At 34.8% G+C, this 21,619-nt stretch overlaps 1 protein-coding gene across 2 annotated transcripts in view; it reads right to left on the bottom strand.

Moving 5' to 3' along the window:
- LOC113227320 (protein Wnt-5b-like) overlaps positions 1-21,619 on the bottom strand; it is an 83,037-nt gene that overhangs the window by 35,728 nt on the left and 25,690 nt on the right. For both annotated transcript variants that reach the window (XM_026460209.1, XM_026460208.1), the window contains exon 2: positions 9,752-10,008. In XM_026460209.1, the coding sequence (XP_026315994.1) occupies positions 9,752-10,004 (253 nt within the window). In that variant the 5' untranslated portion in view covers positions 10,005-10,008. The remainder of the gene's footprint in view (positions 1-9,751; positions 10,009-21,619) is intronic.

The raw sequence follows: 21,619 nt of genomic DNA on the forward strand, positions 1-21,619 counted from the left end.
ACACACACACACACACACACACACACACACACACACACACACGCATTTACTATAAACAAGAAATCTTAAATAACTGTCAAGTAAAATCAATTGCACTAGATAATCCTGCATTTTTAATGTGGAAGAGCGGGATTCCTAGCACAAGTATATATTTAGAGTTTCGAACCCTGAATTGTAAAGTACGCCTAAGTTAAACTAAATAAACATTTTTATTTATTATTAATATGTATTAATCAGGACTCGTTATATAGATGGTAATATGTTACAAAATGATGAAACTCACTAAATATATTTCTATAATTTCAAATTTAATGTTATTGATATTCTAAACTAATTAGTAAATAATATTCATTTCAGCAGGGATCATTTTACAATCCTTGTTATTAGATAAGGCAAGTATGTCGTTGTTTTTAACGTAAACACTATGACATATCGTTGTCGCTCCATCTGTCGTTTTAAGACCTTGTGACAATATTGCATAATCCTCTCTTTTAATATATAAAACAATTTCACCTAATTATCGCGCCAGTGTGTAGCAAACGAACAACAAAATGAGCGCAATTACTATCGCTGCTTTAATTTGTGTCTTCGCCTCTGCTTTCGGCCAACATGATTTGTACTTGGGCCAAGTGACCTACGGGGACGTAGTACTTTATACAGTCAACGAATACAAATATGGATTCCCATTCTTCGTTCGAGAAAGTACCATTGAATACCCGGTACCCGGGCAAATGAATAATGCAGTGATTAGAGCTATTTTTATAAAAGACAACAACAAAGATGGTAGTGGTGGTTACCCTACGGTGAAATCGGGTGGCGTTGGACAAAGGTTTGTAAAGCTCAAGCTGAAGAGTCAACGAGGAAGCGGCTTCAATTTCACTGTTACTGTTTACGGAAGATACATGTAAATACTTACTCATTGTCACTGGCATTGGCATTGTAATTATAGCTGGTGTATTGGGTTAAGTCGCGAATGGTTATTCGTTCCTAGTACATTTTAATGTGGTGCCAAAGATTTTTGTCATTCAACAGTATGTTTTTGTAATATAATTACGAGGCTAGACATTCTTAATTTGTTTTATTAATTATTGTAATAATTATACTTTGAATATTTGCATTATATAATTTTATTGCATTAAATAGTTTCTTTACTACTTCTGATCTAATGCTATCCCAAAAACAATCCTACAATTTTCCAAAAATTTCGTGATAGTGTCACACTTTTATCTTTAAGTGTCAAGATTTCAGTTTCTTCGTCGTTATTATGATAAGAAAACCGTTTATGAGTCTTGTGACAGGCAGGTGAATATTTTAAATATATTTATAAAAACAGCATTTTAGCAGATTATGAATTTTAAAGAAGTACTGCCATAACCAACCAGAAAAAGTCATTTAACAAAATTTTGGTGGTGGTTAAACTATTATCTTTGTTAGAAATTATGTTTACGGTAAGTACGTTTTACGTAAAGTGGTTGGTAACTAACAGTTACAATATGGACGTTAATTTGATTTCTTAGCTTAGCACGAGGTGCACGATTACGGCCTTTTCTATTATTGTTTATGTTGACGTCAAGATAGCATAATAACCACTATTGTTATAAATACGTTCAATAAAATCATTAGTAGAAACATATGCATTGCATTATTATTCATCACAATATAGACAAAATGGTTTTCAATGCAGAGCCAGCAAGAGCTTGACTATGTGTAGAGCAATCATGACCGTTGATATATTCAATTGCATAGGTGATGCGCTAAAGCGTAAACTCACGGATTTTCTAGTACATTTTATTGAATAATTTGTGATTAGCGTAGGTATTGAGTTGCTATATTTATGTAAGTGCATGTTGTTAAGAAATACTGTTTATTGTTCGTTTGTTTCATGCTCGTGTATGATTTGTCTGAAGCAATATGTAGAAATCTGTAATTGTCTTTTATATTTATTTTCCTGTTTTTATTAAATGTAAGAAACTATTGGTTTTCCAAGAATATTTTTTTAAATATCAAGTGACGGCACGAACAAGTCATGCGCCTGATAGTAAGCTACACGCCTATTTATAACAATTGCAGTGCCACTCAGAGCTTTAAATCGCGAATATCTGAGGGGCACTGCGCCCGTCACCCTGGGACATAAGTTGACAAGCCCCTTGTGCTTGTAATTTCACCAACGCCCTTGCCCTTCAAAACAGTAATGCTGATAATACTGCTGGCGGCAGAAATAGCGGTGGCAGTACTTCCCTGGACGAACTCTTCATAAGAAGCTCTACTGCTATCAATAAATAAATAAATATATCTGAAGTATTAATAATAATAATAGAAATAATTTATTTCAGATAATTTGAATTCATAATTTGTTAGAACCGTTTTTAACCGCCTTCAAGAGGAACTGACCTAAATTTTGACATCGTTAGAAAAAATAATCTACTTATACCATTTTCTTATTTTTTATTATACCAAGTGACGGGACAAACAAGTCGTGTGTCTGGTGGTAAAGGACATGTCTGTCCATTGCAGTTGCAGTGCAATTCAGAACTTTAAGAGCCTATGCACAGAGCGTATTTTATACGGGCCAATGACGTGCGTACACGCGCCGTAAACGCGCGTCTGTCCGCTATGGTCGCTCCTATTTGCGTCGTCGTGTAGCATAAACAGGACTTTTATATGAAACGCAACTCACAACGCACAATATAACGCTCGTCTGGCCTCACTCTTACGAAACGTGTGTCATCGGCGTGTATAAAATACGTCATGTGCATAGGCTCCAAATCGCAACGGGCACTTCCACGCATCCGGCACCCTGAGGCATAAGTTAACAAGTCCCATGTACCTGTAATTTCACCAGCACCCTTACCCTTTAAAACCGGACCCATGTAATGGTCACGTAAATGTAAAAGAGTTCACATAGTTGAGTTGTAGAGTTGTTATTCTTTCACAAAAATAAATAAAGGTGGTCTGTGGTCTGCCATGTACAAAATAACAAGTCCTGTGTAGTGTACCTAATTACATACGCATAATGCATTTTTACCGTCGGAGTAGGCAGCATATGTAGCCTACAATAGTTGTTAATGTTAATGAGAAGATATCTGAGATATTATTAACCGGCTTCAAAAAAGGAGGAGGTTCTCAATTAGACTTTTTTTTTGTATGTATGTTACGCGATAATTCCGGTATTTGTGAACCGATTTTCATTATTCTTGGAAAGAGGGTACCTAACATAGTGGTCCCATTTAATTTTGAAGAAAATCATCCACCTCTAAGGGTGGCTGTTCACGCATGAAGATTAATTTTTATAAATAGCGCCTAAATTTTAGTATTACGAGCAATTCTTTTAATAGTTGATTTTGCTATTCTTTAATTCAAGGCGTTTTTCTCTATTATTCAATTCAATATACTTTGGGTAGTGAGAACCGATTTTTATTATCTCCTGTGTCAAGTTCCGTATAGTGGCGAACTAGGGGATGATTTCGGGTTTGCGCACTTTCCGGTAACCGATTTCAATAAGACTTGGTAATTATATGTAATTCCAAGTACTTTTGAGGTAGGTTTGTTTAGTACTCTGTACTGCGATTATTTAAAGTATTTCAGATAAAATCAATGAAATAATCCCTGTACAGAATACTAAAAAACCGACCACAAAACTCATTCATTCCCTAGTTTATCATCACCTTTAGAGGTGGAACATTTTCTTCACATTTAAATGGGACCACTACCGAGGTACCCTCTTTCCAACAAAACAAGAATCATCAAAATCGGTTTACAAATCGTCGCCTTACTTTCTCACACTCGTATCTTAAAGCACAAAGTTATACCAAGTGTATACCAATTTTGCAGGCTGGTTTTACATCACTATTCATTCATATTTACAGACTGGCTTTCACCTAAGTTCTTATAGTAACGCATCCAAGTTACCCTTGATAACCCTTGATAAGAAATTTAAAATAAATAGAAATCTTTGCCATCTCATGAATAATCACTCTTTATAAGATACGAGTTTGAGAAAGTAAGGTATTGAAATGCCGTAGTTATCGCGAAACATATATAAAAAAACATACAGTCCAATTAAGAAGCTCCTCCTTTGAAGTCGGTTAATAACTAGTATAAAGATTAACATTCTTATTAACACACTTAAAAAAGGAGGTTCTCAATTTGTATGTATTTTTTTTGTGCGTGTATGTTACACGATTACTACAACATTTGTGAAGTGATTTCAGTGATTCTTTTTTGTTGGAAAGGATATACCATAATTCCTTTCAAATTTAAAGAAAATTTTCCACCTCTAAGGGCATTATTGGAAACTATTATATTTCACTCATTTTGCGTTAACGATTTAAATAAAACTTGCCACGTAGATGTACTTTCAATGAAAATAAAACAGTGAAAACAGATAAGCAAACTTTTTTATAAAAAAGTTATAATTATAAAAGATGCTCTTTTTCGCTGTGCTTTTATAGGATCCTAAATCCTAAATGTACTCACTGACGAGCTATAACCGTAACCGTAGCACGTTATGTTACCAAAAATCTTAGTGTGTACGTCGTTCGCGAGCTTGCCGCGAGTTAACTATTACGGACAGGCATATCGCTTACCACCAAACACACGTCTTGTTCGTCCCGTCTCTGGGTATAATGAAAAAATTTTGGGCTGAAGTACATAAGTCAAAAGTTCTGAAAACTGCGACGCGAATTGCTGAGATGCGATTTCTTGCGGCAATGCATCTCACTATCACGGTTCGGGTAACGATTCCTTTGACGATCATCGACCGTACTGAACATATTTTTTAAACTAGGTAGCGACATGGATCATAAAAAGAGTACAACGCTGTTATTGATAAGAAAGTATACGAAAAAAACACAAAGAAGATTAACATCGCAGGAGTGCGCGATGCGGAGCAATTCGCAAATTTTGTTTCGGCCCTAATACCATCGAGCACAAATGTGAATTTCCATTCTTTGTTCGAGATACTACGTTTTGAGTAATTCAGCTATTGTGAACTCACTTTGTCAAAAGGGTATCATATCTAGTTTATTACATAATTGACACAAAGTTCTTGCTGTGCACATTTTGTTGTAACAATTAGCTTCAATTCCGTTCAGCAACAATGCAAATTGAACCTTATAAGTTTGCTTACGTTAATCACCACGGGTTTGATTACTTTAATTTGTAACTAAATACTTGTATAACAAAATCTCGTAAATCGATTTTCACCCGCTTCTAATTGTGCTGTATCTGAGATTGACACGTTATTTTTTTAAATTTATTTTGCTTTACGCCTTTTTAACCGACTTCAAAAAGGTGGTTCTCATTTCCACTGTATTTTTGTTATCGAAAAAACTCCACACTATTGGTCCCATTAAATTTGAAGAAAATATAGGTGGCAAACTAGGGGATGAATCGGTTTCGCGCACTTTCCGGTAACCGATTCGAATGAAACAAACACGAACTTAGAGGTCATTTTTATTTTGTAAAAAGCTAATTTGAAGATAGCATTTTTTCCGTTGTCAATATTAAACTGAAATATCCTAGAATTTTTTACAATTATAGTAATCACTATCACAATATAAAGAAAGGACATGGTGCGTACTCGCCTTTAAGAATTCGCATTATGCAAGGATTGCATAAAATTAAATTCTTTGTGTAGTTCAACTGCAGTTACCAATATATATTCGAGTGACATGCTAGATATATATCTCCGTGTATTGGATATGGTCTTGTAAGAGTATACAAACACCTCTTTCCATCTGATTTTTCCTGCAAAATCCTGCTACAATACTATAACCGCTATAAAGTAGCAATTTTTGTTTTTCTTCTGTCAGCCAAGTCTCAAAAATACATATGTATATCCTGGTGAAGATAGTGATCAAATCGAGAGTCCAACTTAAATTTGTCTTTAAAATCAATGTATAATATTTTCACAAGGCAAAACATAAGGAAAGATCACATGCAGATCACGGAAAATGCAAAATGAAAATTTCCCGTAAACAGAAAGTGCAAGATCGTTTACTGAGGTGTCATTGCAACAACTGCGTCACACGTCTTTTCTTAGCCGTGTCACATTTTATAAGGCTCATTTGTCACACTTTATTTGCTCATTTACTTAAGAATAGCTTCATGCAGGTCAGCTTAAGGCAAAAAATCATATTTTTCTGTTACTTTTGCAGTATTGATCCTATTTTTATATAATTTTGGTTGAAACTTTCGATAACGAAATCGTCATTATACATATATGGTAATTATGTGTACACTGCACATGTGCACAAAACCTCCCCGCACGACGTACCATTCTTTAACTGTAACATTTGGCGCACCCTGGGCAACAATCGGTGAGTCCATTTCGATAGGAATCTTTATAGCGTATGCTGTCGATACGATAAAAAGAAGAAGATGGTAATATGTTACAAAATGTAAATAGAACTCACTAAATATTTTTCTATAATTTTAAATTTAGTGGCAGTAGAACTCCTCGTGAAGTACCTTAGCTATTTCTGCCGCCAAGTATTAATGTGAGCATTACTGCGCTCCGGTTTTAAAGGGTGAAGATGTTGGTAAAATTACAGGCACATGAGACTTTTCAACCTATCTCTCTGGGCAATACTCTGATCTTTGTGTTTTAAAGCTCTGAGTGGCACTGCAACTGATGGGCGTGTCGCTTCCCATCAAGCGCACGACTTGTTAGTCCCGACATTTGGTTTCATGAAAATAAAACAAAAAATTTAATGTTAGTGATATTCTAATCTAATTCTTAAATGGTGTTCAGCAGGGATTTTCTTTCAATCCTTGTTATAAGATAAATACGCTATAAATATTGTTTTTAACGTGAAAACTATGATATACCGTTATCCCTTCATCTGTTGTTTTAAGATCTTGTAGCAATATTGCATAATCCTCTCCTTTAATATAAAAAACATTTCACCAAATTAACGCGCTAGTGTGCAGCAAACAACAACAACAAAATGCGCGCAATTGCAATCGCTACCTTACTTTGTGTCTTTGCCACGGCATTCGGCAAACATAATTTGAATTTGGGCGAACTATCTTACGGAGACGTAATACTTTATACAGTCACCGAATACAAATATGGATTCCCATTCATCGTTCGAGAAAGTACCATTGAATACCCAGTACCCGGGCACGTGAATAACGCAGTGATTAGTGCTATTTTTGTAATAGACAACTACGAAAATGATAATGGTGGCTACGCTACGGTGGAATCGGGTGGCATTGGATATAAGTTTGTAAAGATTAACCTGAAGAGTCAACGAGGAAATGGCTTCAATTTCACTGTTACCATTTATGGAAGGCATATGTAAATATTCGTTATATCTAGCATTGGCATTGTAATTATAGCAGGTGTATTGGGTTAAGTCCCCAATGGTTATTCGTTCCTAGTACATTTTGCTGTGGTGCCAAATTTTTTTGTAATTCAAAATTATATTTTTTGTAAATTAATTACGAGGCTAATTAGATTTCGTTTGTTTTATTAATTGTAATAATTATATTTTAAATATTTGCATTATATAATTTTATTGCGTATATAGTTTCTTTGTTACTTCTGATCTAACTCTGTCCCAAAAACAATCCTAAAATGTTCCAAAAATATCGTGATTGTGTCACAATTTTGTCTTTTTGTGCCAAGATTTCAGTTTCTTCGTCATTATAATTGTAAGAAAATCGCTTCTGGATCTTAGGACACACGGATCAAAATTTTAAATACTAATTTTAAAGAGTGTCGCCATGACCAACCGCATCAGAAAAAGTAATTTAACAATTTTTTTTGCTACGAACTTATCGGGTTTGTTGGAAATTAGCTTTACGGTAGATACGTGTTACATAAAGTAGTTGGTAACTAATAATTACAATATTAATTTGATTTCTTAGCTTAGCACGTGGTGCACGATGACGGCCTTTTCTATTATTATTTATGTAGACGTCAAGATAGCATGATAAACACTATTCCTGTGTACTTTGAAATCATTGGTAGAAACATACCATACAAGACAGGTTATAAGTTTATCCCGTATGCATTGAATTATTATTCATCTTTATTCACAATTTTCTGAAAAATTAGAACCGTTTTTATTTATTTATTTATTAAGCACTACCACATCATATATATTACAACATTTCAACATTCAACATACGGAATTACATCTGATATATATGACAATTACGGTGTACATAGCATTTATAATAGAAGGGTTACTAAAACAACTTATATTAACTTAATTTAAATTAACGTTATCGATACCTACTGATCAAATTTGAATAATTTTGAAATTTTATTGACAAAAATATTTATCCTGTCGTGGTACACATTTAAGTCCTCGATTTTACTGTTAATCGTATTGTACTCGTTGAAAATCCTAGTCAAAGGGGATTGAAGGCCAAGATTGGTTTTACAAGGGGGGTATAGAAAATTTTTGTTATTGCGTTTCTAGGATATTTATACGGGACACTCAGAGAAATGCATTCGTGTAAATCACTACATTGGACCAGTCCATTAATGAGCCTGTGCAGGAAACACAAGTCCAACAAAAGCCTTCGATCACGCAAAGTTACCATGTTGAATTTTTGTAAACGCTGTTCATACGGTTGCCTGTGAGAGAATCCGCTGGAACAGAAAGCCAAATGTCTGGTGAACGCTCGCTGTATGCTCTCCACGCGTTGAGCGTTTTTAACAAACTTCAAAAAATGTGTGTGTATGTTACAACGTTTGTGAACCGATTGTGTTGATCCTTTTTTGTTGGAAAGAGGGAAAGAGCGCACACTTTCTGTTAACCGAATACAATGAAATTTGGCAAATAAATGTAATTCCAATAAAAAAGCCGACAAGCAAACTTTTGAGGTCGGTTTTTATTAAATAAAAAAGTTATAATTATAAAATATCTGAATGTTGCCTAAACGTGGTTACCGTTCTGCCAACTTAGCTACGATATACAGAGATATACGATATATAGAGACTTGTTCATGTAGCGCTACGCTAAAAAAACAGTTTAAACCTAATACAGAGCTCCGCATTAACCACACAGAACAATTCGTAAGAAGTGCTTGCTTGATCCGTAGCGACGACGAAATAAAGGCTATCCATCTCTGGCAACTCATCAGGCAAATGGGCCTTATATCACTTTTAAATATCAAGTCTCGTTTGCGCTGAAATCACAAATTAGAAAGCTAAAATAGTACAGCGCCAATAACTGACTTGTGTGTATGTCTCCTTATATTCCAAAAATATTCTGTATTTATTATAATAAAAATAATATCTGTAACAATGGGGGGCTGTTCCATTCGATGGTATGAGAAAAACAACAAAACATCTAATTATAACACAAACGGAATCATATTTCATCGGTAATTAAGTAATAAATATGTAATTTTTCAATTCTCGTCCATTATAGCAAATCTCAAGATAAACTGGTCGATTTGAAGTGAAAGAATTGACGACACCCGTCAATTGTTCCGAATTCGGGCTGGCCACTCGGAGCACAGTTGTCACTGTTGACAATGAAGTTGTCAATGATTTGCAGAATAGTTTTCAAACAAATTAAATGACATTTCGTCTTCTATTTCTGGTTATTTTTTTGTTTGTTTGTTTGATCTTTGTATCAATAACAATAACAGCTTTTTCTTTTAGTGGCATTACAAGGTACGGCGGTTGCAGTTAGTAGGTTCTTTTTTTCATTTGAAACACAAAACCATTTTTTCCTACTTTGAAGTACCAAAAGAATATGAATGAACAGAAAGAAAATTCAATTACCAATCAAAGTAAGAGGTCCAAACACAGTCTCGTCACCAGTAGTAGTACAATTCCATCTTTTTCCCTTGAACTGGAACTGGCATTCGTTGATACCCTCCTTCACTCCAGCACTTATCGCAGGCATGTGGTCCTTATGCCGTCGACATATGCGCCGTTGACCTGGCGTCAAACCGCGAATCTTTGCGCATAGTCTGGATTTCTCGGTGAATAGTCCTGGCTGATTTGACCATTTCTCGAAGTCTATGAGCCCCATGTTGCTGGAACAAAAGATATAGTTTTATATTTGTGTGATTTCCACTGACTTCGTTACGTACGTCGTTTAAGTGAGAAAATATTACTTTGAGACAGCTGTCTTTATTTTCATTCCACTGTTCATTGTGTGATATTTCTAAAGTTTACTTGAGGAAGAGTGTAAATTGATATAAATATTATATCCATGTCCAGAATCATCACATAGTTTATTAACTTCTTTCAATAACTCAAAGACAAATTCATAATCAAAGAATTATTTATTTAATAGGTAAAATAAATTTACAATTAAAAACGTCACATTTAAGCTACTGCTCGTCATTACGCTGACTTCCCTGAGAAGAATGAGCAAGGAACTCAAGGGATGGCACTTTTCAAATAAACTTAAATGCTACACTTCGAAACAAATTTATGTGGAATCTAAAGCCATGTCGTCTTTCCTTACATCTTTATCTAACACGTGGTCTTCAATTTTGTAATTTGACTTTTCTTTTCTTTGAAATGATAATCTTAATATATGCTCCGGAATCTTATTGTAAAAACGTATACAGTTCCCCATGAAAGAGGCGTTTACCTTGGTTAGACGAAATCTTGGTACCATGAGTTTGGACTTAGCTCTAAGGTTAATATAAAGGATATCTTCTTTCTCATTGGAATTATGTATATTTTTAACTAAGTGTAATTTCCCTATGTTAAACATATAGAGGCATATTTGCTTCTGTAACCCTGTTTATAGTCTACGTGTTCTGTACTTGTGATAATCATAACATGATGGTATGATCATTTTGGTTAATGAGATAGTGCAAAGAGAATAAAACACCAAAAAAACAAAAACAAAATATAAACGCATTTATTTACATGACACTTAAACATTAAAACTTCCTACCATACTGTCCTTCATAACCATAAGCACCACCTTTAGTATACTGTCCTCTATAAGGATTCTGATACAAGCCAGAAGGACTACTAGCATATACTTCAATTTCGAATTTGTAACCTCTCAAAATAGAGGGACTTCTCAATCCAATGGTAACACTCTTATCTCCTACACCACCACTTTCAATATACGCTTCACCAGACTTGTCATCACGAAGATCTGTCACGTAAATGGCTGATATAATTTCGTTATCAACTGCGTTTACGATAATATCATCAGTCCTTGTCCATAACGCAGGATTTACTTCTTTAATTTCACTATATATCTTTCTTGAATTTGGTGATGTTACACCCAGCCGAATGTCATTAGCTGTAATCGCTCCCAAGTATAATAAGGTTATTGCCAATGCTAATTCATGCATTATGAATGTCTGTTTATCCGTAGTAGGATTAAAACTATTAAATTTAAATAACGCTGGTACTAGTTACGTTCCTTGAGGTACTCTATGTTTTTTCTTCGAACATTGATTGACAAATGACAATCTTGACGATTTTCCAAGTTTATAAAAGGCGGAATTGATATAGCTAGGTGACATCATGGGTTCCATGTAATAAGTTTAACAGTAAACTGTTAGTTTTATTAATATTGCGTGTTAGTGAATACTATTTACGGAAGAAGCCTAATTTTGTGACAACATTACGTCATTGATTTTGTGAAACTTGATAAATGAAGTAAGTAAAGGTTTATTTGTCACACGTACAGACACGCTGGGTTCAGACCTAAGATTCAAAATCCAACTTTATAACACTTCCAATAAGGCAACATGTAAATTATTGCTGCATGTTCCATTATACTGGCTTGTAATGCTCCTTGTTCCAGAAACATCGAGGGTATGTCTTGTACTATGTTGGAGTACATCGCATTAAAGACTCTTGTTTTGATCAAAATTAAACGTTGACGTTTAAATTTAGGTTAATTATTTTTCCGTATTTTTGTGTTAATTCTGGTTTTGAAATACTAAAAAAGAACAAATTGTCTCCAATTTAAACGTCTTTATCTTGCTATTTGTTAATCCAACACGTGATTTTCGTATCTTCCCCGTATTGGCAAATTCTAAACAATTTCCATTCATTGAAACTGCCGGTAATTTTAACGCTTACGCGCAAATTATTCGGTACACATGTTTTCGACCTCAATGCTCGTCATTTTCCGCCTCGACACCATAAAGTGAAGACATAAAGATGTTTAAAGTCTCAGCAATAGTATTTTTCTTCATTTTCGAGTGTTACTCCCATGATTTGTACCTGGGATATCCAGATTTATCATCAAAGGTCATTTATAGCAAAGTTCACCAAGAAAACCCCGCAATATGGGTTCGATCGGACGTTTTTACCGTCAATTGTTCAAGAAACGAAGTAATTAACGCTATAAAGATCATGGATTTGAGACAAGACAAGTGGGGCGAGGCGTACATCAAAAGTGGTGGCATTGGGGAGAAATTTGTCACTATAGAATTGGACAGTCCGTCCATTTTCCGAGGGTACAACTTTTACGTGGAGGTATACGCGATTGAAACGGGAAATTTTTATCATAATCATGGTAAATAGGACTTTTAAGGGATCACCTATTTATTTTATGTTAAATTATAATGTAATTTATAATAAATAGGTGATATATTTATGTTATATTTCCTTGTATTTCTTATTGTATTAAAATTTAGTTAAAATTTGAAGATGTTTGCTTTATTTTGAATTGTATTTATTTCTGACTCCTAACAAACAAATATATTTAAAAAATCGATTCGTTTAGCATTAATTCAATTAACTTACAATTTTGACGAAAAAACTTATTCTCATAGATCGATTTTAAGTTTCATGTTCTATGTCTTGATTAGTCTTGCATAATTGTGGGAAAATTTTGAAAAAAAAGAAAAATTAGAGCAAAGAATTTTTTAGACGGTTACTTTCAGGACGTAAGTTATTTAGAGTCGTAAGAAATGAAATGTAGTTATATGTATGTATTTACTTTGCTAGTTTGTTTAGTTCATATGTATTAAGTCTGTAAGTATGCAAAAGTTACATTCGATTCTCTCCAACTTTTCGTTAAAATGTAGGTAGAGTATTTATTTCACATATATTTTTATTTGAAATTGAAGAATTGTCCGCAGTAAAATACGTTTGTAACAAATTGTTTTGCATGTAATAATAAAACAAACCTAAAAAAATACATTGTTTTCGACGTAGTTCAATATCAATATTGAATACGATCAAAGGTCTTTTAATACTGCAAATGAGAGTCAATTCATAATATTACTTAACTGGATGTATAAACCTTATCACAAGGGTGTAGAGTCGATATTACTGAGCGCAATGACTGATGGCCTTGATACACATGATATGTTGATTTAACAGTGGTTAAGCAAGGTTTCCATGCCGGGCATTCATATTTCATATTACATGGACTTGATACAATAGTGTTGATCATATCAATTAAAGCTAATTTACGTTCAGTGTATCTATCTCTTTCAAACAGAAAATGTTACTTTAGTAGAGCTTCTTGGGAAAGAGTTCGTCCTGGGAAGTACTGCCACCTGAACTATTTCTGCCGCCAAGCAGTAATGTGAGCATTACTACGTTCCGGTTTTGAAGACTAAGGGTACTGGTGAAATTACACGCTCGTGGGACTTGTCAACTTATGTCTCAGGATAACAGGCTCAGTGGTAGTGCACGTGATTTTGCTGTTTAAATCTGAATGCCACTGCAACTGTTATTGACAGAAATGTAGCTTACCATTTGATATAATAAAGAAAACGTGTGCTAAGGTTGAACCACCAGGAGGTTTTCCTTCTGCCACGACTACGTTTTCCTTGGCTTTTCTCCTGCATTATTAGTTGAAGAATCCGGTATCTATTGTCGCTCATTACATGGCCAAAATACTGCAATTTCCTTTTTATTATTTCCAGCTTTTTCACCATTCGACGCAAAATCTTAACATTGGTGACTCTTTTATATCAAGATATACCAAGCATACGTCTATATAGCCACATCTCAAAGGCCTCTAGGTTTGAGCATAATGCTGAGGTCAAGGTCCAACCCGTACCAAAAAGCAAGATTTTGTAATACGTGGTGTAATACTGCCACTAAAATGGGCACTTTTGAGTCAGCTACGATACAGGGCGGGATTTTCATAAGGTCAGAAATTGTTGACGAAATCTCTATATTTTTCATATTTGTTTTTATTGAATGAAGTTTATTAGAGTATTAACAACGTTCAATATCAATATAAAGCTCGGTGACTAATTCAAAATAAAATTTAGCTTAATCTAAATACAACTGCATAATTAATAAGTAAAAAATTAATTATTTCGATATGGGTCACTACTTTATGAAAAGATAAATGAATATCTCGCGCGACCACAATGTTGAGGATTGATCTCATTTGATTGAGACTTTTTTTGAAGTCATGTGCAAATTAACTTATTAATTATAGTACGCGATAGACAGGGCAGCAGGTGATACATAATATAACAAACCGATGTCATAAAACGTGACAATATCGATATTTTTTGTTTCAAATCGGAAAACGCATTTCTCGCCATGTAAACCTGGCAGACGTCCAGTAAACTACATCACTTGTAAATCTGACCCTCACCTCTTTATCTGACATTTCCTCTCTCGCTCACAGTCATTACAATTCCTTAATGCAAGAGAGAGATAATAAGATTACATTCGTTGAAGACGCGACCTAATAGTCGAGGTAAGCGGGGGGAATTAAAGGTAATTAATACACTAATTACTACTGTACGTGGACATCTGACAAATGTTCATACGAACTATCACGCCTTTTACTATATAATAATAATAATAATAATAATAACGCACACACTCAACATAGCCCCGCACTAGGGAAACCCTGTGTCGCGGGTGCCATGGACACACACATAGACAACCACAAATTACACCCAAACTCACGAGAGAAATAAATGTAGGCCATACACATATTTCTCCCGGCCTGGGAATCGAACCCAGGACCTCTGCATGGCAGTCCGGCATGGTAACCGTTCGGCCACGGAGGCAGTTAGTATATACGCAGATTGGAACGGTTAGTTACGTAGGTAAAGCCTATTTTTTTAGTGTACCTCAATATGCATTTGTGTCAGGGGTCAACGTATAATAGATGTAAAAGTTGTGTATCGGCTGTCATTTCGCTGCAAGCAAGGCTTGTTCCTCGTAAAAGACCTCAGTAATGCCAAAGCTGGGTTCAAACAAACAAGTATATAGCCACAAAATTTAAAAAATGTTCAAAGTAATTCTCATTCTATGTGCTGTGACGACTTTTGTACATTGCAAGAGTGTTATTGTTGGTCAAACATACGACCATAATGGTATAGTTAGGAAGGTATATGAAAAGAGGGTGGAGGCATCTTCTATACCACTTTTCAAGCGCGAAGAGGAAGTATTCTTCGAGTATCCACTGGGAGATCAGAAGATCAAAGGAATAGCCATAAAAGATCTGGACAATTCCAATGCAGAAGCTTCGATCAATCGTGGAGGATTGGGGCTCAACTTCGTGAATATCAAATTGAAGAGTGAGAGAAGTTCCGGATACAATTTTTTGATTGAAATTTATGCGTGATATTTTATCATGTCAAGATACGTAAAGTCACGTCTTCTAGAAAGATAAGACAGAGCCTACAAAATTCGAATTGTTACGATGGCCGATGACCCCAGCATACCTCTTTTATCTCTTCTAGCATCAGTCTATTTTATAATATCTTCAAGAAAGTGTGTTATTATTCTAGAAATACTCAACTAATGCCAAATAGCTTAGAACGCAATACGACTTATTGTTTAAAAATAAACTAAATAGTCTGCAATAAAAACTTTGTGTTTCTCTATCTAACTTTACTGCATCAAAACTACATTAAAAGCAAATTAATTTTGTTTAATGGGCTTGTGTTAAAGTAAATGTACCGCAGGTCGGGTTTATACAATTTTCCATTTAAAAATGATACCTTTTGCCTTTTAAATAAGGTTTTCATTTGCACTAAATATACACGTATCGGCATTTATAAGTGATAATTTTGTATTTAACTATAGTGCATTGCTGAGATTGTAACGCACACAACACTACGCACATAAACCTAAACAATGTCGCTCTCAAAATAGATGGAAATGAGAAAACACGATTTGAAAATTAAAAACAAAATACAGCATGAATCTTATCGCTAGTAATGGGTAATTTTTTTTTATACGTCATAATTAGTTATCCACTTATAAATGAGAACATAAATTCAACTCAGTAATTGAAATTACAAATCGTGTCATCTCAATCCTACCATTTTTAAGTTACAAGAGTGTTTGGTTCCGTGTGCTACCACTAAAAAAATTCAAAACTTATAACTATACACCAAGTCGTATGTCTTATCAGGGAAATAATTAATTATTTGTAATGTTAACATTCTGCGTACTGCTTACCAATTACAAAGTAAATAACCAATGAGTCAAAGATGCTGTCATGTATGTCGTGATGTGTTATTTATTGTAGTCACAAAGTTATCTCCTATGAGGAAAATCGAAATTAAATTTAGAATTTAACGTGTAGCGAAAGACTGAAAAGTTAAATTTTGACCATGAAACAATGGTCCTAGTGTCTCGTCTGTCGTTGTTATTGATAGCAAAGCGTTTCGTCCTTCGGAACAGGGGACAGGCATCTTATTAGCCCTCATACTATTTTTTTTAATACAGTTGCTCAAAACGTGGTATTTTTCGTACTACAAATCGTGCCGAAAGTTGGATTTTTCGCACTAGTGCCTTTTACTTTTCCATTTTTTGACTGTTGTTTCAAGTCTTAAACATAGAACTAAAGAGGTTGTATATTTTTTTAATATTTATGTACTTTGTGACGTAAGTCATTCGTCATTAAAACTTATATTTATTTACAAACGTGTTATTTGTTTAAATTGCATAGGTGTTTTATAAAATAACGGGTTACATTTAAAAATACCAAAATATTTTCCATAAAGATGGCTGATTGAGTATTAACAATGACCGGAGGTGAGTATTACGCGAGACCGCTGCGCGTTGCGCCACTAAAATATACTGTTTTATTTTACTTTCAATGTAGTTTTTTCGCAAATGTATTAAAAAACGTCGTTTGATACACGTATGGATTTGTCATTTCCACTTGTCTCGTGTCTTGAAGCCTCGAGACTCGTGAATGATGACTAACTTTCTGCATTTGTATCAAAAATAACTATTCAATAACTTAATTTTCTGCGGGACGTCATTAAGTCCTTACGGTGGCCATTTTGAAACTCCTGTGGTTGTTAGCAGAAAGAATTAGGATAGCATAACAATGGCAGTCGTTCGTTGTTACAGTTTTTACTCGAAATAATTTTTATTTTAAATAGTTTTGAGTTTCTTAAGTATCGTTTTTAAGCTGATGGATCTATAGCCAATGCTCAATAAATAAATAAAAATATCAGAAATTATGGTAATAATAGGTCCAACTTAACTTATTAACAAGACGTTAAGGCTAACCATTTATATAAAACTACGTCTTTCCAAGCAATCTTCGTTACGATATTTCATCGGTTCATAGTGAAGTACAATTTTTTTTACATGAATTTCCATAACAAAAGTTCTAAAAAATTTAAAAACTTCATGTTATATTTTCTGCGGCGACGAAACGTGACTAAGATAAAAATGATCCTTATCAATGACATCAAAACTATTCAGCCACTTATACATTTATTTTATTTTGATAACCTCAATGCGTGACAATATTCAGATAGAATTATTTGTTGGTGACTATTGGATATGTGGTCTTTGTAAACGTTGACATAAATTAAAATAAACAAGAACAGTGATCAGCAGGAAAAATGTTTACCGGCAGAATATTATTTCTCATTTGTTTTTTGGCAGTAAAACAAATAAAAACCGAAAGTGTGTTTGAAGGCTTGAGATCCAAAAATGACGACCTAATTCACAAAAGTGTGCACGAGAAACAACCTTCTTTTATTAGAACTAGTGATGTGGCTTTCCCGAAATATTACGAAGAAAAAGATTATTTAATAACAGCTATTAGTGTAATAGATAATCTTAATAACGGTGCCGAGGCAGACATTGATTATGGTGGTATTGGTCATACATTTGCTAACATACATTTGAGAAGTGCTTTTTGGAGAGGTTTTAATTTTACCATAATGATTTATGGAATTAAATTACATTAAAATACATTTTTTTATTTTCTTTCTCATTTCATCCCTTCTACCAGGTGAATTTAATTTATTTATAAATAAACAAACTGATAACAGAATTAATGAAAACTTAACGCCTGAATGAAAATGAATAGCAAAATAAGAACCTAATTTAAATACAGAAGTTTGTGTATTTATTTAGCAAGGAGTTTTATAAAAACAAACTGTTTGTTCTAATTAGTGTGTAAATTAAAACATTATGCTAACAATTTAGGCCCAAATTTCAATTACGAATTTATTCTTGTTTACTAGTGTTAAAGTTGTGATTAGTCGCAGTAGAGCTCCTTGTGAAAGAGTTTGTCCAGGAAAATACTACCACCAAGTATTCGTTCAACCAAGCAGTAATGTGGTCACTACTACTATTCGGTTTTGAAGGATAAGGGTGCCGGTGAAATAACGGGCACATGGCAATTTTCAACTAGTATCTCAAAGCGACGCGCGTAGAGGCAGTACGGCTCAAATCCTGACGATTTGAAGCTCTGAGCGGCCCTGCAACTATTATGGACAGGTGTGTCGCTTACCGCCAGGAGCACGACTTGTTCGTCCCGTCACTTGATATAAAAAACTAAGAACGTAGCAAGCATCGAAAATGTTCGCAATTAACACGTCCTGCCCACGACGAGTTGCAGCAAACAATTGAGTGTTTATAAAAACACAGGGCTTCCGTCACTCTCCTAAATAAGACTATATGCTAGAACCAACTGTCTGCTATGCGAGCGAACATCTCGTCCTTTGATTTTTGGTACTTTTAAATGCATGATCGTGGTTAAGGGTACGGGGTATTATTGAATTAGGTATACAGTCGGTAACTTCTCTCTACTACAGCTCACTATAATACAGCTGACGTCTCTAGCGATTAGTAATTTTAAAATTATTGCAGTAGTTAGTAATCATAGATAGTTACAGTTAGTTAGACATTAGACATGACGTTTTTGCCATATCACAGACAAATTAGTAATAAATTTTACCTCTCTGTCAGTTTTCAAACTGTAGATAGATTTAATTTTTCCATTTTTGTTATTCATACCAAATACGACTATTTATACAATAGACTTTAATTCCAAAAGACATTTGTGTCCACGTAAAAGAACTATAATCATTTACCGTATTGTAATAAAGCAATTAATTATTTTTTAAAGTTCCGTATAATACAAAATGGCGTCCGTTTGTCAGAGTATGCTATAAATATTAATAAATCGAGGCTTTTAGAAGACAGACCAAAAAAAGAAAACTTATGACTTAAAATAAAATAAAACTAAGACCGAATCCAAGATACTACGGTTGATTTGTTGCGTTGAGATTTAAAGTTAGAGAGTTGTTACAACATTTTGATAGAGTTTATAGACAATGAACAAAATCACCCAGGTTGTTAGTTTTTTAAATTATTACTCAGGCTTTTCTCAGAATGTACATACTAATATTTATTATGAATAAGACAACGACCTTTCCGTTGATTCTAATAATCACATGACAACATTGGAACGGTGCGTGATTCGTCGGCTTTGCGCGGAGGGTTTTTTAACTATCTTCTATTAATCTACAAATTTGTCGACAATACAAATGACAAAAAGTCCACGTAACACTATTCACATCGGCAGGCATATGGAATTCTTTCATTAACTTACTATTGAACGGAAAACGTCTATTTTCTGTATATTATTTTCCTTCTTCAAACATCCACCCACTGATACTTATCAAAAAAAGCAAAGAAGGATAGGTATAAAACCAGGAGGTGGGAAGACGGCATTTGTTCGCCAAAATCATATGATTTTGCAATTCAGACTACAATAATAATATTATTATTATAGTCTGAATTGCAATCGCTGTCCGGACACCCGATAACGGTTACGATAACAGTGAATCCCCAACTTCAAAAAGGAGGAGGCTCTCAATTCGTCTGTATTTTTTTATGTATGTTACGCAATAACTCCAGTATTTCTAAACCGATTTTTGTTGAAAAGAAGGTACCTCAGTATTAGTCCCATTTAAATTTGAACAAAATATTCCACCTCTAAGGATGGCAAACTAGGGGATGAAATTCGGTTTCGCGCACTTTCCGGTAACCGATAACAATAAAACTTGGCAAATAGATGTAGTTCCACGAACTTTTGAGGTCGGTTGTTCGGGAGATGCACGGCCAGCAGTGGACTTTTATAATCTGATGTGCTGTGTTGGCAACCCACCAAATTTATCGAAATGTAAGGACTAGTGGTCAGTACACAATTAGAGGTAAGTACCCATAACACGAGTCCTAAATACATAAAACAACATTGCCAATATAGGGATTTCCAGTTTTTTTTTAATAATGTCAAGTGACGGGACGAACAAGTTGTGTGCCTGATAGTAAGCTATACGCCTGTCCATAACAGTTGCCGTGCCATTCAGAGCTGTCAATCGCAAAGACCTGAGGGGCATTGCCACTGCGCCCATCGCCTTGAGATATAAGTTGACAAGTCCCATGTGTACTGCTTGGCGGAAGAAATATGTAAGGTGGCAGTACTTCAATGGACGAAGTCTTTAACAAGGACCTCTACTGCTACAAAATTATGGCTATTGCAATGTATTGGAATGTATTAACAATGTCTCCATTACTTTTTCCTAGACACTACTTCTATTATCTCCCACCAGAGTCGATCAACCGCTACTGCCCTGACATATTTTTTCTTTCCTCTAAATGCATCAGTGTTATCGGACACGCCCGTTTGCTTTTGCTGCTTTTCTACTATTTCAAATGGCAAACGGTACAGGATCCTTCGTCAGAGTAGTTCAGACTCACAAAAGGTTAAAATACATGAACCTGAGCCAGCGCTACCTATAGCAAAAGGCTTGCTGTGAAAATACTCGGTTCCTGGTAACACAAGCCAAATTTGGCGCCAAACGGTGATCACAAAATGGCTAAAAGGGACAACAGTGGGCACCGTGTCCAAGAGTGTGATGATTTTTTACTTTTTTTAAGCATTATATAGGCAGCAAACAAGCATACCCGCCTTATGGAAAGCGGTCGCCTTCACCTATGAACGCATGCAACACAAGGGGCGTCACGGGCGCGTTGCCAACCCTTCAGGACCCTCCTTAAACCCCTTTGAAGGACTCCATGCTGTATTCCTGAGGGAAATCCTCGACAGGGAGTTCAATTCACAATCTAATATTTTGTACTTTAATGGAAGAGCTACAGAGAGAAACGTTTATTCTTAAGCAGTAATAGGAACATTACTACGTTTCGGTTTTGAAAGGTAAGGGTGCTGGTGAAATAATAGACTTGACAACTTGTGACTTAGGGAGATGGTAGTGGCAGTGACCGTCAGATATTTGTAATTTAAAGGACTGAGTGGCTGCAACTGTTATGGATAGGCGTGTCGTTGACCACCGGGCGCACGACTTGTATCGTAAAAAAAAACATTTAAAACACTACTTTGTTATATAAATACAATATATAAAAAAATATCAAAAAAGTAAAGGGTGATATCAGCACTGTGTGAAT

The sequence above is a fragment of the Hyposmocoma kahamanoa genome, unplaced genomic scaffold (assembly GCF_003589595.1).
Source record: "Hyposmocoma kahamanoa isolate Upper Pololo Valley unplaced genomic scaffold, ASM358959v1 210, whole genome shotgun sequence".
Taxonomy (NCBI): domain Eukaryota; kingdom Metazoa; phylum Arthropoda; class Insecta; order Lepidoptera; family Cosmopterigidae; genus Hyposmocoma; species Hyposmocoma kahamanoa.